At 46.8% G+C, this 19717-nt stretch overlaps 2 protein-coding genes across 3 annotated transcripts; one reads left to right on the top strand and one right to left on the bottom strand.

Annotated features, from left to right (window-relative positions):
* The first annotated feature begins 15 nt into the window (after nucleotides 1-15).
* Nucleotides 16-2920, top strand: LOC121984775 (pentatricopeptide repeat-containing protein At3g53170-like). 2 transcript variants are annotated; one of them, XM_042537905.1, is made up of 4 exons: nucleotides 16-357; nucleotides 542-1634; nucleotides 2463-2792; nucleotides 2869-2920. In XM_042537905.1, the coding sequence occupies exons 1-3, from the start codon at nucleotides 25-27 to the stop codon at nucleotides 2540-2542; spliced, it is 1506 nt and encodes a 501-aa protein (XP_042393839.1). In that variant the 5' UTR covers nucleotides 16-24; the 3' UTR covers nucleotides 2543-2792; nucleotides 2869-2920. The 2 variants fall into 2 exon arrangements, with proteins under 2 accessions (XP_042393839.1, XP_042393838.1); XM_042537904.1 differs by having other exon boundaries at nucleotides 524-1634.
* An 11151-nt stretch (nucleotides 2921-14071) lies between these two features.
* LOC121984774 (exonuclease mut-7 homolog) lies at nucleotides 14072-19351 on the bottom strand. The gene is made up of 9 exons (XM_042537902.1): nucleotides 18827-19351; nucleotides 18036-18167; nucleotides 17767-17890; nucleotides 16244-16344; nucleotides 15936-16160; nucleotides 15644-15720; nucleotides 15391-15526; nucleotides 14622-14825; nucleotides 14072-14388 (listed from the first exon to the last, which is right to left on the bottom strand). Exons 1-9 carry the CDS (start codon nucleotides 19313-19315, stop codon nucleotides 14329-14331), a joined length of 1548 nt encoding a protein of 515 aa, XP_042393836.1. The 5' UTR covers nucleotides 19316-19351; the 3' UTR covers nucleotides 14072-14328.
* Between the last annotated feature and the right edge of the window lie 366 nt (nucleotides 19352-19717).

Below are 19717 nucleotides of genomic sequence, written 5' to 3'. Positions count from 1 at the left end.
TCATTTTCGCATTATCCAGTCGCCATGGCCGTCGGCATCTCTCCGCTCGAATTAGCTGCCTTCGCTTGGTCTTCCTCCGCCTCCTCTTCCTCCTCCTGCAGTCTCGATCCCTGCCCGTCGAGGAGGATTAGCCAGCGGAACCTCTACGTCAGGGCGGCGAAGAGGAGGAGAAACGCCCGTAAAGGGCCCCAGCAGAACGCCCGGCTCGACCTGTCTCGGATCCTCAGGACGGAGGCCGCCGTCCTCGGAGTCGAGCGCAAGGCCGGCTCTGCCAAGTTCACCCGCCTCTGGCCCAGAGCAGTGCTTGAGGCGCTCGATAATTCCATATCCGCTAACCAATGGGAATCCGCTCTCAAGGTACTCCGACCCTAATTTTTCCCCTTTCTACAGCGAAATCGATTGCTTACGTCCTCAAAATTTGTTCCCCTTGTCTAGGGATTCAATTTGACCGACCCTAATTCTTCTTATTTCTGTTGTAATATAACTGATAGCATTGCAGTTCATCTGACTAATGAGATTGTAGGGTTTCTGTATACTACAGATCTTTGGACTGGTTCGGAGACAGCATTGGTATCAGCCAATTTCCCGAACCTATGCAAGGCTATTAACCATGCTGGGCAAGTGCCGGCAACCTGATCATGCAACTTCACTTTTCAGAGTGATGCTGTCCGAAGGCCTCAAACCAACGCTTGATGTTTACACATCACTTGTTGGCGCATATGGTCATAGTGGCCTGCTAGACAAGGCAATTTCTACACTTGAGGAGATGAATGCAATTTCTGATTGTGAACCAGATGCTCATACATACACCGTCCTCATTAGCAGTTGTTGCAAACTTAGGCGCTTTGAGTTGATTCCGCAATTGCTTATGGAAATGTCTTATTTGGGGATCGAGCCGAATACAGTTACTCATAATACCATTATAGATGGTTATGGGAAAGCTAGGATGCTTGAGGAGATGGAGAGTCATTTGTCCACTATGCTTGAGACTGGAAAATGCTTGCCTGACATATATACAATGAATTCTTTTGTTTGGGCTTATGGAAATAATGGAAGGATAGAAGACATGGAAAAGTGGTATGATGAATTTCAGCATATGGGTATCGAGCCTGACATCCAGACGTTCAATATCTTGATCAAGTCGTATGGTAAAGTAGCCATGTTTGAGAAGATGGGGTTGGTTATGAATTTTATGAAGAAACGCTTCTTTTCTCCCGACACAGTCACCTTCAATATTATCATAGCATGTTTTGGGAGGGTTGGCAATATTGAGAAGATGGAATATTATTTCCGTTTGATGAAAATTCAGGGAGTCAAGCCTAACTCTGTTACTTACTGCTCTGTAATTAGCGGATACAATAAAGCTGGTCTTCTCGAGAAGGTTCCTGCGATCGTCAGGCAAACGGAGAATACTGATGTTGTACTGGATGCACCTTTCTTCAACAGTGTTATTGCAGCATATGGGCAAGCTAGAGAATTGAAAATTATGGAAGAAATGTTTGCGCTTATGAAGGAAAAGAATTGTGTGCCTGATAGTGTTACATTTGCAACAATGATCCGAGCATACAGTGATATGGGCATGCATGAAGTTTCCAAAAAGTTGGAGGACCAAATGTATGCCCTAGAAAGCAAAGGTCTGGTACTCATTTCATCTCAGATTTAATAATAAGAATTATATCTGTGATTGAGGTTTTGTCCTATAATGTATTTCTTCCTAATGTTCTGGATGCTAATGATAGGAAAAAGTAGAGATGAAAGCCATGCTTTAAAAGTGTATTCTACTGCTCTATTGGAAAGAAAGTTGCAAGCAGAGTTCGATTATGAACACACTCTTATAATGATTTTTGTTAATACAAAAGATGATAAGAGGTTTAACTGATTAAGAAATTGAATAATTTGCAAAGTTTGGAAGACTAGATTGCAAAGTACTTTTATTTACAAGAGCAACTAGGTGGCTCCTTTATTCTTGGTTCTAACTAGAAAACATGTAGAGAGAGCTCGAGGAGTTAATTCATGAAGATCATAGGAAGTTTGTATTTACTTGCATAATGATAGGACTTGCTGCAGAGTTCTTTAAAGTAGGTGTTAATTTATTTGCTAATTCATTTCTTTCCAGAACTCTAATTAAATTTCTAAAATGCACAAAAAGTTTTGCATAGGTAGAGTTTCACTTACACTCATCTAACCTTTTTATTTATTTATTTATGTATACACATCTATCCTTTTGATCAACTTCCTAGAGCTTTATTAAGTAGATTTGATCATGTTTAATTATATTAAGTAGATTTTTCTTTGATCTTCTTTTTTCATATTGCATTTTCAGTTTCAATTGTTATTATGAAATCTGTAGATTGTTTGAACATGCCGATTCCATGATCACTTCCAGACTTGCATCTACTTGCAAGCACAAGTTAATTGTCTTATGATGCACATGCATGACTCTTTCAACTGGTTCAACGCAGGTGAAGAGTGTGCCCCTTCAAGGTTGCACGAATCAGAACCCACAAGATTTGCTAACGCGTTGACAACAAGAACAACTTGATCCGAAGAGTAGGTAGCTACTGCAGTGATGGACCTGACTTTCATTAGGGTGGTAGCAGAAGTCGTTGATATAGGCCACTGCTTCTTTTCAATTGCTTCTTGTGCTACGAGAGTTGTGGATGAATTTTGGATATCTGCTACTGCAGCATCCAGCATCTATAGTCTCAGATTTGTCGATGGACTTCTACATTCGATTACTCAACATATACTCTCATGCGAACATTGTTGAGATGTACAGAACCAGGCCCCTGGTATGTATCTATTTTGAGAAAAAAACTTGTTTTCTATGCAAACTAAATCATTCATAGCTACCTCATCTCATTTCAGGCGGGAATATGAATCTCACAGCTCAAACCTACTTATAAAGCCGGCAGAAAAACGAACAAGACGTAATTGATAATTAACTTATCATAAATATAATAAAATGCTTTGAGTTAACAATAAATGTAATTGTTAGTTATCTTGTCATTCCTCACTCTGTTAGTCATACTGTACAACAATTCTAAACGAGGCTAATGAAGGAGCTCAGCTCGTTGGTGCCTTGTGCCTTGATAATATAAAAAAAGGACAGTGCACGAAGCTTTCGTCACATGAGATTCCGAAGAAGGATCCATTATACGCAACCTTACCTTACTTTTTATAAGATGTTTTCAGAATTCGAACCCGTGATCTTTTGATCACATGATAATAATTTTATCGTTGCACTAAGACTTATATATATATATATATATATATGATCCGGTGGTAAGAATCCGGAATCCCATAACGAGGGGTCAACGCCACAGGGAGGTCAAAGGGCCCAGTGGCCCGCCGGAGAAGGACGAGCCGACCGGACTTGGAAGAAAGGGACATATGGTAGTAAAAAGCACCCTGGTAGGGACCAGGGTTCCGACGCTCTAATGAAACAGTACATAATGACCGAGCGGAAGGACGTGCCGCCCGGCCAGCGCAGGGAATTAGGGTCGTCCGGACGACGTTCTTCGCCCGGTCGGTCGGGACGGAAATTAAGGTCGTCCGGACGACGTTCTTCGCCCGGCCGTCCGGACGGACGTCCCGACCGGTCGGTGGGTAAAAGACGGGAACATCTTCTGACAGCCGTCAAGTCGTATGGCTACGCCATACTCCTAATCTGACAGCAGGGTGTCCTGTTGTCCCATCGAAGGCATGCTCGGACTGTAGCAGTATGGTGTCAGGTAAGCTCTCTGACAAGTGCATACCAAGGTATGGGTTGCTGACACGTATGCACCTCGGTGGACGTGCATTAGTTCCTTCCCTGCCCTATATAAGGAGCCTCTTACTTCTCAAAAGGTACGCATAATACAAGCTTGGTAGCCACTTTTTCCACCGCTTACCTGACTTGAGCGTCGGAGGGTCGCCGCCGGGAATCCCTTCCCGGCTCGACTTTTGTGCAGGATCGCCGGAGCTTCGTTCGACTAGTCGGAGATCCACTCCATCGACTAGGATCGCGTCACGTGCCCAGCGTCTTTTGGTTCGGCGATTCGGACAGGATCAATTTGGCGCCGTCTGTGGGAACGCTCCTGCATCCGATCGGAAACAATGGACGAGGCTGGACGACAACACGCGGTGACACTTTCGACTGAGGAACTCGACGCTCTGATCGAGATAAGGGCCGCCAAGCTTGTGGAGCAAAAACAGAAAGCCGCATCCGAGCAGCCGGAGCAGCAAGCAACATCAGCATCTGGTGGCCGAGCGGAAGCACCACCTGCCACCGTCGCATTTCATCGGGCTCTGTTCCGCACCCCTGAGGCCGTACCAACTCACAGAGATAGGGGGTCTTCTTCGGATGAAATGCCTAGACGAGACGATAGGAAGGGGAAAGCCCCCCGAGCGGAAGCATCGCCCGAGCGGATCAATCGCCAATTTTCAGAAAGCATTATACGCCTCCGACGATCGGCGAGTATAATGGGACAACCGACCCAGATGATCATCTGGGTAAGTTTGATAACACGGCAACCCTTCATCAATACGCAGATGGAGTAAAGTGTCGAGTTTTTCTTACCACTCTCTCGGGATCGGCCCAACGGTGGTTTCGAAGGTTGCCGGACGGATCCATCACAAGTTTCAAGGACTTCCGAACGGCCTTCCTCCACCACTTCGCCAGCAGTAGACGCTACCAGAAAACAAGCGTTAGCATGTTCGCCATCAAGCAGGAAGCCCGTGAATCGCTCCGAGCTTACATCCAGCGATTCAACCAAGTGGCGATGGACATTCCAACGGCCACCTCGGAAACTATGATGAATGCCTTCACACAAGGCCTAGTGGATGGAGATTTCTTCCGATCGCTCATCCGAAAGCCGCCCCGAGACTATGATCACATGCTACACCGGGCGAATGAATACATCAATGTGGAAGAAGCGCAAGCAGCTCGGAAAAAAGAAACTCCAGCCGAGCGGCCTCCTCCGTCCGAGTGGAAACAACCTGTTGCTCATCAGCCGCCTAGAGGACCAAGGGCTGAAGCAATCCGAGCCCCCCATGTTAGGTCCCATGTGCAAGAGGTAGCTGCCGCTCGACCCAAGATAAAGAAGAGATGGACCCCGATGTTCTGCTCCTTCCACCGGACGGATACCCACAACACAAGGGATTGTCGAAGGCTTCCCTTCGTGGCTCATCCTGTGCCTCGGAACGCTGGACGACGGTCTCCCTCAGTCGACAGGCGACAAAGAGTCAATGAAGTCGATCGAACGCGAGCTGATAGACGACAGCGACAGACTCCCGATCGGCATCAGTCTCTAAGGAAGGAGAATCGCCGAGCGTCCAGAGAACGGTCCCGACCGTCCGCTCGGGAAGAGGAAAATAGAAGCAATACTTCCCGAGGCGAGATCAACGCTTATCGGGCCGACCGGAGGAGACTCCAACCGAGCTAGAAAGGCAAGCGCCCCAGCCCAGATTCATGCTACGGTCAGCTGAGAACGAGTGGAAGGACCAAATTAGTTTCGGCCCGGGACTGGAAGGAGTTGAAGTACCCCACGATGATGCTTCAAAGTTAATAGCCAATTACACTATTCACCGCGTATTTGTTGACACAGGGCTCACCAACATCATATTCAAGAGGGCGCCTGATCACCGCAAATTGATCGAGCCGAGCCGCACCCATGACGACTCCGCCTACGGTTCACGGGTAATCTAAGTTCGGCCAGATCCTACCGGCTACCTCGCTGGAGAAGAGCCACCAGAGGACAAGAACAATAAACTTCGTGATGGTTGACTCTCCTCATCCTACAACGTTATTTTGGGACGACCGGCACGTATCCACCTTCCAACTTTAGATCAAGTTCCCCGTGGAGGACCAAGTGGGAGAAGTACGAGGAGATCAGCTGCTCGGCGATGTTACATTGAGATGGTCCGAGCAGAAGCAAAACGCCCTGATCGAGGTAAACGCCATCACCGAAAAGCCACCCACTTTAATTTATGAAGAAAAGGAGTGCAGATTCACCCCACCCGATCGGAGGCCACAACTTTTATTGCGTCCGATCTGGAGGAGAAGCTAAAGAGGAGTTGATCCAATGCCTCTAAGAAATCATGATGTCTTCGCCCGTCGACACATGAGCCGCCCGAATACGAGCATCGCAAAGACGAAGTTACATGTCCGACGCACCGGCTTAAAGTAAAGAAAAGATATTTCACGAGCGTAATGCCATCATCCGCGAGGTGGAAAAGCCTCGAAGCCATATACGCGAGGTGCGCCCCGAATGGCCGGCAAATGGTATTAGTCTCAAGCCGCAACAAATGGAGAGTGTATAGATTTTCGGATCTTAACAAAGCCCTCAAATATTTTTATCCTTTGCCCTGAGATCACCGGTGGACTCTACTACTGGTCATGAATTAATCAGATGCTCGACGCCTACCGTGGATATCACCGTGCCGCCGCCTGAAGATCAAGAAAAGTCACCACGCCAATGACACTTATCGCTATAATGTGATGTCGTCGGATCAAGAACGCGGGAGCCACATATCGCTTGATGAATAAAGTATTCAGAGAGCAGATCAAGCGGAATCTAGAAGTTTATGTGGACGACATTCTCATTAAGTCCGTCCGAGCTACCGATCTCTTCAAAGACATGGAGGAAACCTTCCGAACGCTAAGTATCCCCGTAAGTGCCTGCTCGAGCAAAAGGAGGGCGTCGAGGTATATAGTGACCGAACGAGGAATCAAGCAACCTAGCAAGGTGAAAGCTCTACAAGATATGCCGCCCAAGAAATACAAGGAGGTGCAAAGGTTGACCGGTCTGATAACCGCTCTGTCTAGGTTCATCTCCAAAACCGCCGACCGAGCCTTCCTTTCAAGATCTTACGCAAAGCTACAAAATTTCACTAGGACGAAGAATGCGACCGGGCGTTCGAAGATTTGAAGGCATTTCTGAACTCTCTCCCGATATTAGCCAAGCCGACTGCCGGTGAGCCACTTCATATGTACTTGTCTTCAACCGAGCACGCAATCGGCTCAGCTTTAGTGAGGTCGAGCGGAGAAGAGCCTGTATATTTCCTTAGTCACATTTTAAAAGATGCCGCTCTGGTCCTCGCCGCTCGGCGCCTTCGCCCATACTTCCGGGCGACACGATCGTTGTCAAAACCAATAGCCCACTCGGACGTGTTCTACTAAATCCAGAGGCATCCTGACGGCTCATCAAACGGACGACGGAGATGAGTGAATTTGACATCCAATACCACGCTCGGCGATCAAAGCTCAATCCTTGGCCGATTTTGTAACCGGAAGCTATGTGGAGAATATACGGATGGGTCATCCACACTACTTAAGCTGGATTGGGATTTTGTTACTCTCCCCAAGAAGAGAAGATGCACTTATCCGTCCTACCGATTATAAAGCTACCAACAATGAAGCAGAGTACGAGGCTCTCATAGTGGCTTGCAGGCAAGATGGGAGCCGGGTCACTCTTCACCGGATTCGCAGCTGGGCCTGCAGCTCTCCGTACCTTCGAATCAATAGCGCCAGCTTCACGTCTAAGCCTTCGAGAAACTCAAGGCTGATTTTAGAGAAGTTATTGTACGTAAGATACCCAGAGCAGAAAATCAAGCACCGATGAGTTAGCCAAGCTCACGAGCTCAATAACGCCGCCGCCATTCAACAATCAATTGAAAAGTACCATAGTAGCGCACCGACCGGATGGAAGGCCTTACATTTCCAAGCGATCGAGGACACCCATCATAGAATTCCTCCGCGGCGCCACACCATCCAATGAGTACGAGTCCAGCTAAGAACGAGGGTCGGTTGGTTCACACTCATCGCCGATCAGCTTTACAAGAAAGCTCGCTGTTGAAATGCGTGAGCTCTGAGGACTCGCCTACATCCTCCGTGAAGTACATCAAGGATCATGCGGGGGCATCCGGGATGCCGTCACAAGAAGATCCTCTTGGCCGGGTACTTTTGGCCAACTTTACAAGCAGACGCCGCTCGGACAGTATATACATGCCTTTCGTGCCAGAAATATCATAACTTCTCCCACCGACCGGCCGAAGAAATGAAGGCATCAACCGTTTCATGCCCGTTCGATCAATGGGGAATGGATATTGTCGGTCCATTTCCGATGGCGACCGGGCAGAGGAAATTTTACTAGTGGCGGTCGACTATTTTTCCAAGTGGGTGGAGGCCGAGCCGTTGGCAAAGATCACCGAACAGATGGTTAAAAAATTCATCTGGCAACACATCATCTGTCGATTCGGCATCCCTCGCCGATTGGTTTCCGACAACGGGCGGCAGTTCACAGGGAAGGTGCTAGAGGATTGGTGCAAAAGCTACGGCATCGAACAACACTTCACGTCCGTGGCCTATCCCCAGAGCAACGGTCAAGCCGAAGTAGCCAATCGGGAAATCTTTCGTATTTTGCGTGCTCGGCTCAACCATTTGGGAGGAAGTTGGCCGGATGAAGTGTCGGGCGTCTTGTGGGTCATCCGAACAACGCCAAAGGAAGGGACGGGCGCCACACCGTTCCATTTGGTGTACGACGGCGAGGCAGTCATTCCGGTGGAAGTCGACGTTGAGTCCGTCCGGATCCAAAACTATGATGATGGCAACGCCGAACGGAGGGACATGGAGCTGGATTTGGTCGAAGAGGAGCGAGCCAAGGCGTCCGTTCGGCTGATGACATATCGACAGCGGATGAAGCAGAACTACAACCGTCGAGTAATCCCCAGATCATTCCAGGTCGGCGATCTCGTCTGGAAGAAAGTCAGGCCGGTCGACGACGTAGGCAAACTGGAGGCACCGTGGGCAAGGTCCCTTCAAAGTTATTGAAAAGCTCCGCTCGGGAGCCTATTATTTGGAAGATGAAGCCGGGCGGCAGCTGGATCGACCGTGGAGTGCAAACCATCTCCAGCCTTATCGAGCTGGATGAAAGGTGCACGAATGTAATCCATTTTTGTGTATGTGCTAGTCGCCTATGTACCTGTAATGCAGGAAGCAAAAAGATGAAAACACATTGAGCATTCTCCGCCGGACGGCTTACTACGTGAAGGCCCCTGAGCCGATCGGTCGGGAGGTTTATATGTTTAAAGACTTGTAAGCAAATAACCCGTGCTGTTCGGCCGGGCATAAATATTGATTGATCAATCGCGGGATATGATACGAAGGCCCAGTTCGCTCGACATGGTAAGGAGTTAGCCTTGAAAGGCCGACGAGCTCCGTCGTTAAAGATCGAGAGCCGCGCCGACCGGCTATAAATATCCGCGCCGACGAGCTCCGTCGCTAAAGATCGAGAGCCGCGCCGACCGGCTATAAATATCCGCGCCGACGAGCTCCGTCGCTAAAGATCGAGAGCCGCGCCGTCCGGCTATAAATATCCGCGCCGACGAGCTCCGTCGTTAAAGATCGAGAGCCGCGCCGACCGGCTATAAATATCCGCGCCGACGAGCTCCGTCGTTAAAGATCGAGAGTCGCGCCGTCCGGCTATAAATATCCGCGCCGACGAGCTCCGTCGTTAAAGATCGAGAGCCGCGCCGACCGGCTATAAATATCCGCGCCGACGGGCTCCGTCGTTAAAGATCGAGAGCCGCGCCGACCGGCTATAAATATCCGCGCCGACGAGCTCCGTCGTTAAAGATCGAGAGCCGCGCCGACCGGCTATAAATATCCGCGCCGACGAGCTCCGTCGTTAAAGATCGAGAGCCGCGCCGACCGGCTATAAATATCCGCGCCGACGAGCTCCGTCGTTAAAGATCGAGAGACGGTCCGGCGTCTATAAACCCTCCGGCCGGGAAACCGGGAGACGAGCCGACGTCTATAAATCCCCCGGCCGGGAAACCGGGAGCCGAGCCGACGTCTATAAAGATCGAGAGTCGCGCCGACGAGCTCCGTCGTTAAAGATCGAGAGTCGCGCCGTCCGGCTATAAATATCCGCGCCGACGAGCTCCGTCGTTAAAGATCGAGAGCCGCGCCGACAGCTCCATCGCTAAAAATCGAGAGCCGCGCCGTCCGGCTATAAATATCCGCGCCGACGAGCACCGTCGCTAAAGATCGAGAGCCGCGCCGACCGGCTATAAATATCCGCGCCGTCGAGCTCCGACGTTAAAGATCGAGAGACGAGCCGGCGTCTATAAACGTCCGAGCGGAAGACCGACGAGCCCCGTCGTTAAAGATCGAGAGACGAGCCGGTGTCTGTAAACGTCCGAGCGGCTCGCATGCGAAAATCCAGCGAAAACCCCTTTGAGGTGAGACGCGAAGCAAAAGATGGTTAACCAGAATTAAAAGGACAATTCGCGTGGTGCCGAGCGGAAGAGTTTTAAAGAACACTTGGTTGTGACGAAGGAAAAATTTCTTGCCAAAATAAAAAGTGAAAGGAACAAAAGATTATCTACTATGCAAGCCAAAAAAGTCATTACAGAGATAAGCAGGGCCGAACGGCGGGAATTCAAAAAAGTTTACAAAAACGCTCCTCACACATCAAAATCAAAAAGAGCGTCGGGGATGGTGTCCATCACGCTCGCTAGATCCTCGGGATGGTCAACTCAGACAGTGGCCTTTGGTCTTCAGATAGCCCACCCGCCTTGATCGCCTCCTCGAAGTGAGGGATATCTTGCTCAGAAACTTTCTCCGAAGTCTTCCGAGCGGAGGAACGCCTTCCTCACTTCATCCGAACGGGCCGACTTATTCCTTGAGCGCGGCGTGGGCGGCATCACTGGCAGCTTGAAGCTCCTTCAAGTCCCCATCAAATCTCTGGAGATCAGCCGAGTGGCTCTCCTTCTCGGTGGTCAGCAGGGCGTCCAAGTCTTTGATGCGTTGCTCCAGCCCCCTGATCTCCACCTTCATGCGATCCATATCATTGATGGCCTGTTGCTTCCGAGTGGTCGCCGTTTTGATCTCCTTATCCCGTTGCTTGAGCATCGCCTCAAGCCGAACGACCTTGCTTGCCAGATCGGACGCCCTTTTCCGCTCGGCATCTAGCAGTTTTTGGGACTTCTCCAGAGCGGCCGTCGACTGCCCATTATCCCCCGCAGTTTTTTGTTTTTTCAACTCATCTTCCAGTTCGGCCAATCGATCGCTAATAGCGATCTGCTCCACCCAGTTCTGCCAGCAAATGTGCGCAGGTTAAAAACTTAATTCAAATATGCAAACAAAGAAAAGGAGAACATACCCCGGTGGCCTGTTGGAGGTTGCTGTCGCCGAGCTGCCCGGGAGTCATCTTGGCTATTCGACGCCGAGCGTCTATCCAAGCTTGTGCAAGAGGGCCCGTCAAGGTAATCTGCTACTCGGGAACCACTGGCCGATCAGCAGCAGCCATGTACGCCTCTGAGGGGAGGCGCAGAACGGTCTTTATTAAGTTCGAGCCGCTCGGCTCGCTCTGAGAAGTACCGGCCTTACCGGTGGACGAGGAGGGAAGCTCGCCCAAACGCTTGATACGGCGCAAAGTTCTTGAAGGGCTGGAGGACGGCACCTCAGAGCTGGCCCTGAGAACCGAGGGTCGGGTACTCAAGGAAACCGTCCCGACAAGACCGGCACCCCGCGCCCGCCGGGTTGGGGCTCATCAAGTGTAGAGGCAGGGCGACTCGGTCGCCGGCGCTTCCGAAAGAGCGGCACATCATCGGCCGAACGACCTCCACTTCAGTGGAGGTTCTATGTCGCCGACGGCCTCATCATGAGGGGTCAGGGCGTCGAGGCTCGGGACGCTTGGTGTCCTCATCTTCTTCGCCGGCCGGATCGCCGAGCAAGGCCCTGCTCGGCCTCTTTGTTCGCCACCTCAACTGAGCGCCTTCAGCTTGAGCTTCTCAGAGCTTTGGCGCGCCACATGACTTCAACCGCAGGAGTAAAAAATAAATCAGTTAGAACAAAACAAATGGGAAGATAAGGAAACTTACTCATGCTGCAGGGCAGATCGGCTGTGGTAGAGGACAAGCCGAATATGTGCATTACTCCCGGGAGGAGTAGCTTGTCAATATGATAGCGCTGGCCAATTAGCCGGTCGGCTGCATGAAGGTAGGCCGCGTCACCTCTAAATTTGCCGAGCTCCGGTTGCGATGGCATCGCCGTCTGCCACTTGGTGCGAAAAGTTGGCCGTTCGGGAAAACGTATATAGAAAAAATGCTCCTTCCAATGTTTGTTGGAGCTCGGCATATTATCAAAAAGGACGAAGCCTATCCTAGACTGGAAAACAAAGGTGCCCCACTCGGCTTGCTTGGGATAAAAAAAGTAGTGGAAAGTTTTTGGTTTTAAGGGGATGCCGTTCAGTTTGAATAAAATTATCACTCCGCTCAGTAACCTAATAGAGTTGGGAACTACCTGACCGAGCGGAATGCGGAAATAATTGCAAACTTCTAAGAAAAACTTGTGGGGTGGAAAACGCAGTCCGGCCAGAAATTGGTCTCGGAAGAAAACAACAGTGCCGGGCGGCGGATCGTGAGGCCGATCGGCCGGTGTGGCTAACACTATTTGGTGGTCGATCGGCAAGTCATAGGCTCGGGTGAGGCGCAAGGCGTCCTCCTCGTCGAACCGGCTTTCCATGTTCGAGTACCAAAGACCCGGAGCACCGCCGGTCGGCTGCGAGGTGCTAGTCATGGTCGACAAATAAGGATACGGGACCAAAAGGGAAAGTTCAAGCAAGGAATGGGGGGAAATCGACTGAAGGAGACGATTAGCAGAAAGAAGAAAGCGTCAGGAGCGAGAAAAAGGGTCTTACAAGCGAGGGAGATGGTCGGAAGAAGCCGTATGGTCGCCGGAAAGCCTGAGCACAAGGTCGCCGGCGAAAGGAGGAGCAACAGGTGTCTGGAAACGAGGAGGACGAAATGCGGCGGAAACAGAGTCGAGAGCTTTATATCGCCGTCCGGGAGCAATCTCCACCATCCGATCCAGGTCATTAATATCGAGGTTGTCATCTAACCGTCCATTTCAAACGGCGGTTGTCCCATCGGAAGTGACGCAATCGTCATACGCTGACAAACGCACGATCGCCACGTGTCAGCCGGTTACCAGCCGCATTTAATGAGCTCCCCTTACCGAGCGCAGAGCACGTGATGGGTAGTATGGGAGAACAGCGGACGTGGATTCCAAGAAAACACAAGGCACGGACAAGATATCGCCGGACGGATAGATACTGCCGAACGGATAAGCATCCTTATGCCTGGCCGAACGGCCTAATGCAATGAACATTGCTCAGTCAGATCGGCAGTCCAGTCAGTCGGACTTCGCCTCCTTCGACTAGACTCGAGGGGAAGGCAAGTGATCCGGTGGTAAGAATCCGGAACCCCATAACGAGGGGTCAACGCCACAGGGAGGTCAAAGGGCCCAGTGGCCCGCCGGAGAAGGACGAGCCGACCGGACTTGGAAGAAAGGGACATATGGTAGTAAAAAGCACCCTGGTAGGGACTAGGGTTCCGACGCTCTAATGAAACAGTACATAATGACCGAGCAGAAGGACGTGCCGCCCGGCCAACGCAGGGAATTAGGGCCGTCCGGACGACGTTCTTCGCCCGGTCGGCCGGGACGGAAATTAAGGCCGTCCGGACGACGTTCTTCGCCCGGCCGTCCGGACGGACGTCCCGGCCGGGCGGTGGGTAAAAGACGGGAACATCTTCTGACAGCCGCCAAGTCGTATGGCTACGCCATACTCCTAATCTGACAGCAGGGTGTCCTGTTGTCCCATCGAAAGCATGCTCGGACTGTAGCAGTATGGTATCAGGTAAGCTCTCTGACAAGTGCATACCAAGGTAAGAGTTGCTGACCCGTATGCACCTCGGTGGACGTGCATTAGTTCCTTCCCTGCCCTATATAAGGAGCCTCTTACTTCTCAAAAGGTACGCATAATACAAGCTTGGTAGCCACTTTTTCCACCGCTTACATGACTTGAGCGTTGGAGGGTCACCGCCGGGAATCCCTTCCCGGCTCGACTTTTGTGCAGGATCACCGGAGCTTCGTTCGACTAGTCGGAGATCCACTCCATCGACTAGGATCGCGTCACGTGCCCAACGTCCTTTGATTCGGCGATTCGGATAGGATCAATATATATATATATATATATATAATGATTAAATCGTTTAATATATCAATATGATTAACACAATGGTGTAAGTTAACTATTACCTATATTTCATTCTAATTGAAAATTTTGGATTACATGTGCCATCAAATGAAGATTCAAATTAAAAGAACACCTAAGAACGTTGATAAATAATTAGGACAAAGGCTAAACTCAGGCCTCTCTCTCTACACAAACTCATTTGCTCAAATGTTGATGATAGTCTACACAAAGGCATCTTGATGGAGGACGGGGTGAAGTAGCAAAGCCACCCTATTTGAAAAGAATTTTGTTGGGCATCGGCGTCTCAATCATTCAACTTGCAAACTGCCACAAATTTCTCCACTGCGTTGCGGTATTGGGTTCCCTATAGCGGGAAGAAAATCAGTGTTAGATAATCAAACTACTGATCTTAGTATGAACTGAAAATCATTGGATGGGTTGGAAGGGGGCTTATCCAACCTAACTAGTTTTCAGAACCATGTTCATAGCCAGATCAGTTTTACTCCGTCCACAATCTTACAAGTAATAACAGTGGACAGATAGCTAGGCCATGACCATACTTCACAAATGCATTGCGAGTCGAGTAATAAGTATTACCTCCCAATATAGTTGTTTGCAGTCAGTGCATTGCCAAAACTCCAGATTCCGGTCGAAGAGGCAGTTAGGAATGACCTGGAATCCCCTTGAAGCCGCGACGGCCTCTTCCAATGTCAGTGGTTTCTGGATGAAGCTTCCGTTGCATTTTGTGCATCTTGACATAAGTTGGTCCTCAGAAATCTTCAATTCGAAGGTCTCAATCACCTAGTAGAAAGTAGATACATCCTTAGGAAGCCGGTATTAGATTTTTATAAAGAAATTCATAATCAAAATAATATATAGATAGGAATAGACAAATCAAACATTATGATCAGACACAAAATCATTTGTTCATTAGATGGCCTTCTAACTGTTAACAAGTGTTGGACTAAGAATTAAGAAGTGAACCCTATTAAAGAAGTTTATGCCGAGGTTCTAAAATAGTTTTAAATTGGGCAGATTCTCCTGTAGATAGGCGAACTAGAAACTGCCTATTTTGTCCTCCTATGCAATAACTTTATTTCATAAAGTAAGGAATAATTATCGACAACAAAGTGGTGACTTTAGGAACATGCAAGCTTATTTACATTAAATAACTGAGCTGAGATATGTCTGAACCTATGAAGCTTTAGTGTGGATTATGTGAATTGGGTAGAAACTTCTAAAATGCAACTTATAGAAATAGTAAATTGTGCCTTCGAGTAATTAATTAAACTTATTCAAAGTAACTAACTACTTCAATGAAAACTTTATGAAAGGAATCTGAATAATAAACAAATGATGTAAGTACCTCAATTAGTTGGTCATTCTTAAGCAAACTCTTCACCCTGTATACTTGATTCCTTGCTAAATATTGATATTTCAAGAGCTTGGCATCTCGTGTTAATAGGACTCTTTTCTCTTTGTAAGCTTGATTCAATAAATGTCTGAGAGAGAATAGATGGATAAGAATTATATACAATGGTGTAGGAGAATATAGAGCAATCAAACAGTCACCAGAAGTTAACATCAATTAAAAATTTTACGTTTATGTAAGTACTAACCTTGGATCAGGTTTCTTTAAAGATGGGATAGCAGCATCAATGCCAACACAGCGCAAGTGTCTCGCCAACCCTTCTACCTGTAAATTCAGAAATTAGTAGCAGCACCTTTTGCTAGTCAGTTATATGCAACATAGTGTAGAAATACTCTGAACATGTTTCGATTTCTCCACACAGAATTGCAGCAAGAATAAGGATAGATGAATGGCATCAGTGTCGTGTTGCGAGAGCAAATGACTATCAGAAGTCATAAAATATGCAAAGATAGGAAAGAGTAAGAAAAAAGGTCTCACACCATCACATCACAGAGAAACTTTGGGTTTCCATCACCGCCGAAAGATATGTCCCATGGAGGAGGACCTTGCCAATCTTCATCAGAAATCAATTTCTCTGTGTGCTTAACATGACTAGTTAACCTTTTTCTTTCTCTGCGTCTTGAAGTCCTAGGCCTTTTGTCTGACTCTTGCAGTAGTAATTTATCACCATAGCTATGGGCAATGTTTGAGAGATAATCATCAAGCTGAAATATGAATCCACAAGAAGGCCATGAGGTAAGAGAAACTGATAAATCTAGAAATGTGAAGCTCAAGTCATGGACCTGACCGTATCAAGTTCTTCACAGTAATCAGGACTTGGTAGTATGTTGGAGAAACTTGATTCTGAAATCATTTCCTTCTCACTGCCGTTTGTTGTAGCGCTATTTGCTGGAAGATATCATATTAGTTCCCAGTCTATGATCACATAAGCTAAAAAAGAACAAACATAACTCCATTTATAGAATTTGCAAAAAAAACAAGAAAATAAATCATGCTTCCAAAGCCAAAAACGTCGGTTGTAAACAGAATCCTTGTTAACACTACATCAAATCAAGTGCTGTCAGCTGTGACGTGACCATTTCTTTAGCACAGCAAACCCACTAGTTCAAAACATGGCTCTCCTAATAACACAACTAACCTGAAACATTATTTAATAAATCTGAAAGTGATAAGACACAACACGATTATGATAAATGGATTGAATCGTATTATCTATTTTCTAAAAGGAGAACATTGTAAGTTTACACTGCTTGTACTACTGTGCATCAGAGTATGCTGCAAATAAACTGTTTTTGTGCAGTCAAATTATAGTGCTTCAAAACTTTAAGATATTTTCAGCAACTGAAGTGTTTTGCACTAGTTCAAAACATGGCTCTCCTGATAATACAACTAACCTGAAACATTATCTATTAAATCTGAAAGTGATAAGACACAACATGATTATGATAAATGGATTGAATCATATTATCTATTTTCTAAAAGGAGAACATTGTATGTTTACACTGCTTGCACTACTCTGCATCAGAGTATGCTGCGAATAAACTGTTTTTGTGCAGTCAAATTATAGTGCTTCAAACTTTAAGATATTTTCAGCAACTGAAGTGTAGTGACTGAAGTGTTATGCACTAGTTCAAAACATGGCTCTCCTGATAACACAACTAACCTGAAACATTATCTAATAATTCTGAAAGTGATAAGACACAACATGATTATGATAAATGGATTGAATCATATTATCTATTTTCTAAAAGGAGAACATTGTAAGTTTACACTGCTTGCACAGTGGCACTACTGTGCATCAGAGTATGCTGCAAATAAACTGTTTTTGTGCAGTCAAATTATAGTGCTTCGAAACTTTAAGATATTTTCAGCAACTGCAGTGTAGCAACTGCTGGCCGACTAAGGTGGAGAATTTGTTCGCTTTCGAGAAAACTGCAGTCATGATAGAAAAATACCTGGTAGATAGATTCAGTATTGAAGGGAGACTGAGGTAGGTGGATGCTTTATACTTAATTCATTCATGTTTATTGTAGATAATTCTTCATAAAACACTGTCAGACAGTCAGAGTCAGTGTTTCATGGATAACGATACAAATTGGGCAATGTATAATTTCACCAAATAGAACAGCAAAAAAGGTATGTGTTTTGAACTTTAATATCTCATGCTCCACACTCTATGTAATTGTTTTTATTTATGATTAATAGCATCTTATAATTTATGTGAACTCTTAATCTATGTGGCTACAGATCTACACCGTAGCACTACCATGTTATATTCCAATAGCCATAACATCTAAAATTGGTACAGACCTTTGGTGATGATTTTATGTTGGAATACTTCAAATATTTCAAGCAAGTAATATGCATCAGCTGCAGCATATAGTATCTGATCTTGACTTAGAGGACGGCAAGACCAGTCACTGCATTGGAGTTCCTGAACCAAGATATATAATGTCAGCAAACAATAACAACAAAAGCCTAGATGATACTATAAGTCCAACAAAAGGAAAAAAAATAAGGAAAACATAATAAGATAAAGAATAAACTAGACATTTAATCAAAAAAATAATTCAACTAACCTTTGATAAGGAAACATTAAGCAGTTCCTTGCAGATGCTTGCTAAACTCTTAATGTTCTTCGGATGTTTCTTCCCCATGTGTTGATTCTTTAGGTGATAGTAAATGCTGATGATATCTATAAAAGGCTCCACCTATCTCAATGAAATATAGTTAGGAAAAAAAAATCCATTCCTTCAGAACAATGTCAATGTACTTCAACATTCAATAATTAATTTTCTGTACTTGTAGGCTAAATATATGATAACGAACACAAGAAAGCCCCTCTTTTTGTATCTTTAAAAAAGCACTTTAACTTGAAAGAAAGAATACAGTTTCTTGTCAAATGTAATACCCATAATTTCACAAATCATGAAATAATGTCAAACTGAAAGCAGAGTGATGTATGATGCAGTATGAACATTTGGCCAAGTCAGTGAACCATGCTCCTATCACAAGAATGATGAATTTCCTACCAATCTTGAATTCGTTCTCTTTTATTCACAATTCATGTGGCAAAATGTTGCATTCATAGTGTCTGTTCTTTGTACACTTTAGTCCTTTGTAATTTGTGTACTTTCACATGTGCATTCAAAGCAATTCTACCAGGTTATCCACGATTTTGAGCAAAGTTGTGCATGACTTGAAAAAAAAACTGCTCATGTTCTATGAGTATAATTGTACCCTCATTAAGTTCTACAATTGTCTAAGATCCGGAATTGTATCTACGAGGTATGAAATGGAGAAATAACAATACTATAAATAAAAATAAAATCTGCAATGGCACTGTTTAGAATACGTGGAGAAAGATTACTCTATCGAAGCCAGGATCGTATCCTTGGGCAGAGAATGTGGAAGAAAGATAGATCAGATCCTGCTTGAACCAGAACCCAAGCTTGATTACATCCGGTGACTCAAACATATCCCTGAGCGGCTCCCAAAGGGCACCGAGCGGGACGGAGAGCAAGTCCACCAAAAACACCGGCGAGTCACCGACCCTTGGATCCGTAGGCTTACGGAGGAAACGGCAGGCGATTTGGAGGAGGGACACGGTCGGGAATGACCGAGGGAGGAGGTCAGCGGCGGCGGGGGGCGAATCCCGCCCCAATCCATCGCCAGGTGGAACGTGGTGGTCGCGGCTAACAGATCGGACAGGTTTCCACTCGGCGTCGAGGCCGACGACGGGGCAGCTACGGAGGGACCAGAGGAGGAGCGCGAACTCCGGCGAGTCCACGGCGTCCACCGTGTGGACCTCCAGCGACGACGGAGAACGAGGCGGTGGGTCGGGTTCGAACGGTTCCATTTTTCTCGGCCCGGCTCGCTGCGACTAAGTACCGCGATTTATACCACTCCGGTTCAGATGGAAATTGTCCGTGGTCTACTAATTAAACCGTCTATTTTTTAATTTAATGAAGATGTTAATTAATCATTATAAGGCCCAAAACATATGGGCTGCACAGCAGGTAGGCCCATATATACTTACTATCCAAATGGGCCCAAATCGAGCACTGATGCCTAGTCCGTAAATTACGGATATCCATTTTATGAATTGATTAATTATGATAGACCTCAACACTTAAATAGATATGATCCATCGTAATCCACTAATTACAAGTAGTGAACCAGATCCCGCCTGGGCTGAATCTATCTAAATTTAGTAATGGAATGGTTTGCTAGATCCGTATCTAGACAACTGGAGGTATTA

This window comes from Zingiber officinale, chromosome 5B (assembly GCF_018446385.1).
Source record: "Zingiber officinale cultivar Zhangliang chromosome 5B, Zo_v1.1, whole genome shotgun sequence".
NCBI classification, from domain to species: Eukaryota; Viridiplantae; Streptophyta; class Magnoliopsida; order Zingiberales; family Zingiberaceae; genus Zingiber; species Zingiber officinale.
This window is presented reverse-complemented; position numbering and strand designations above follow the sequence as displayed.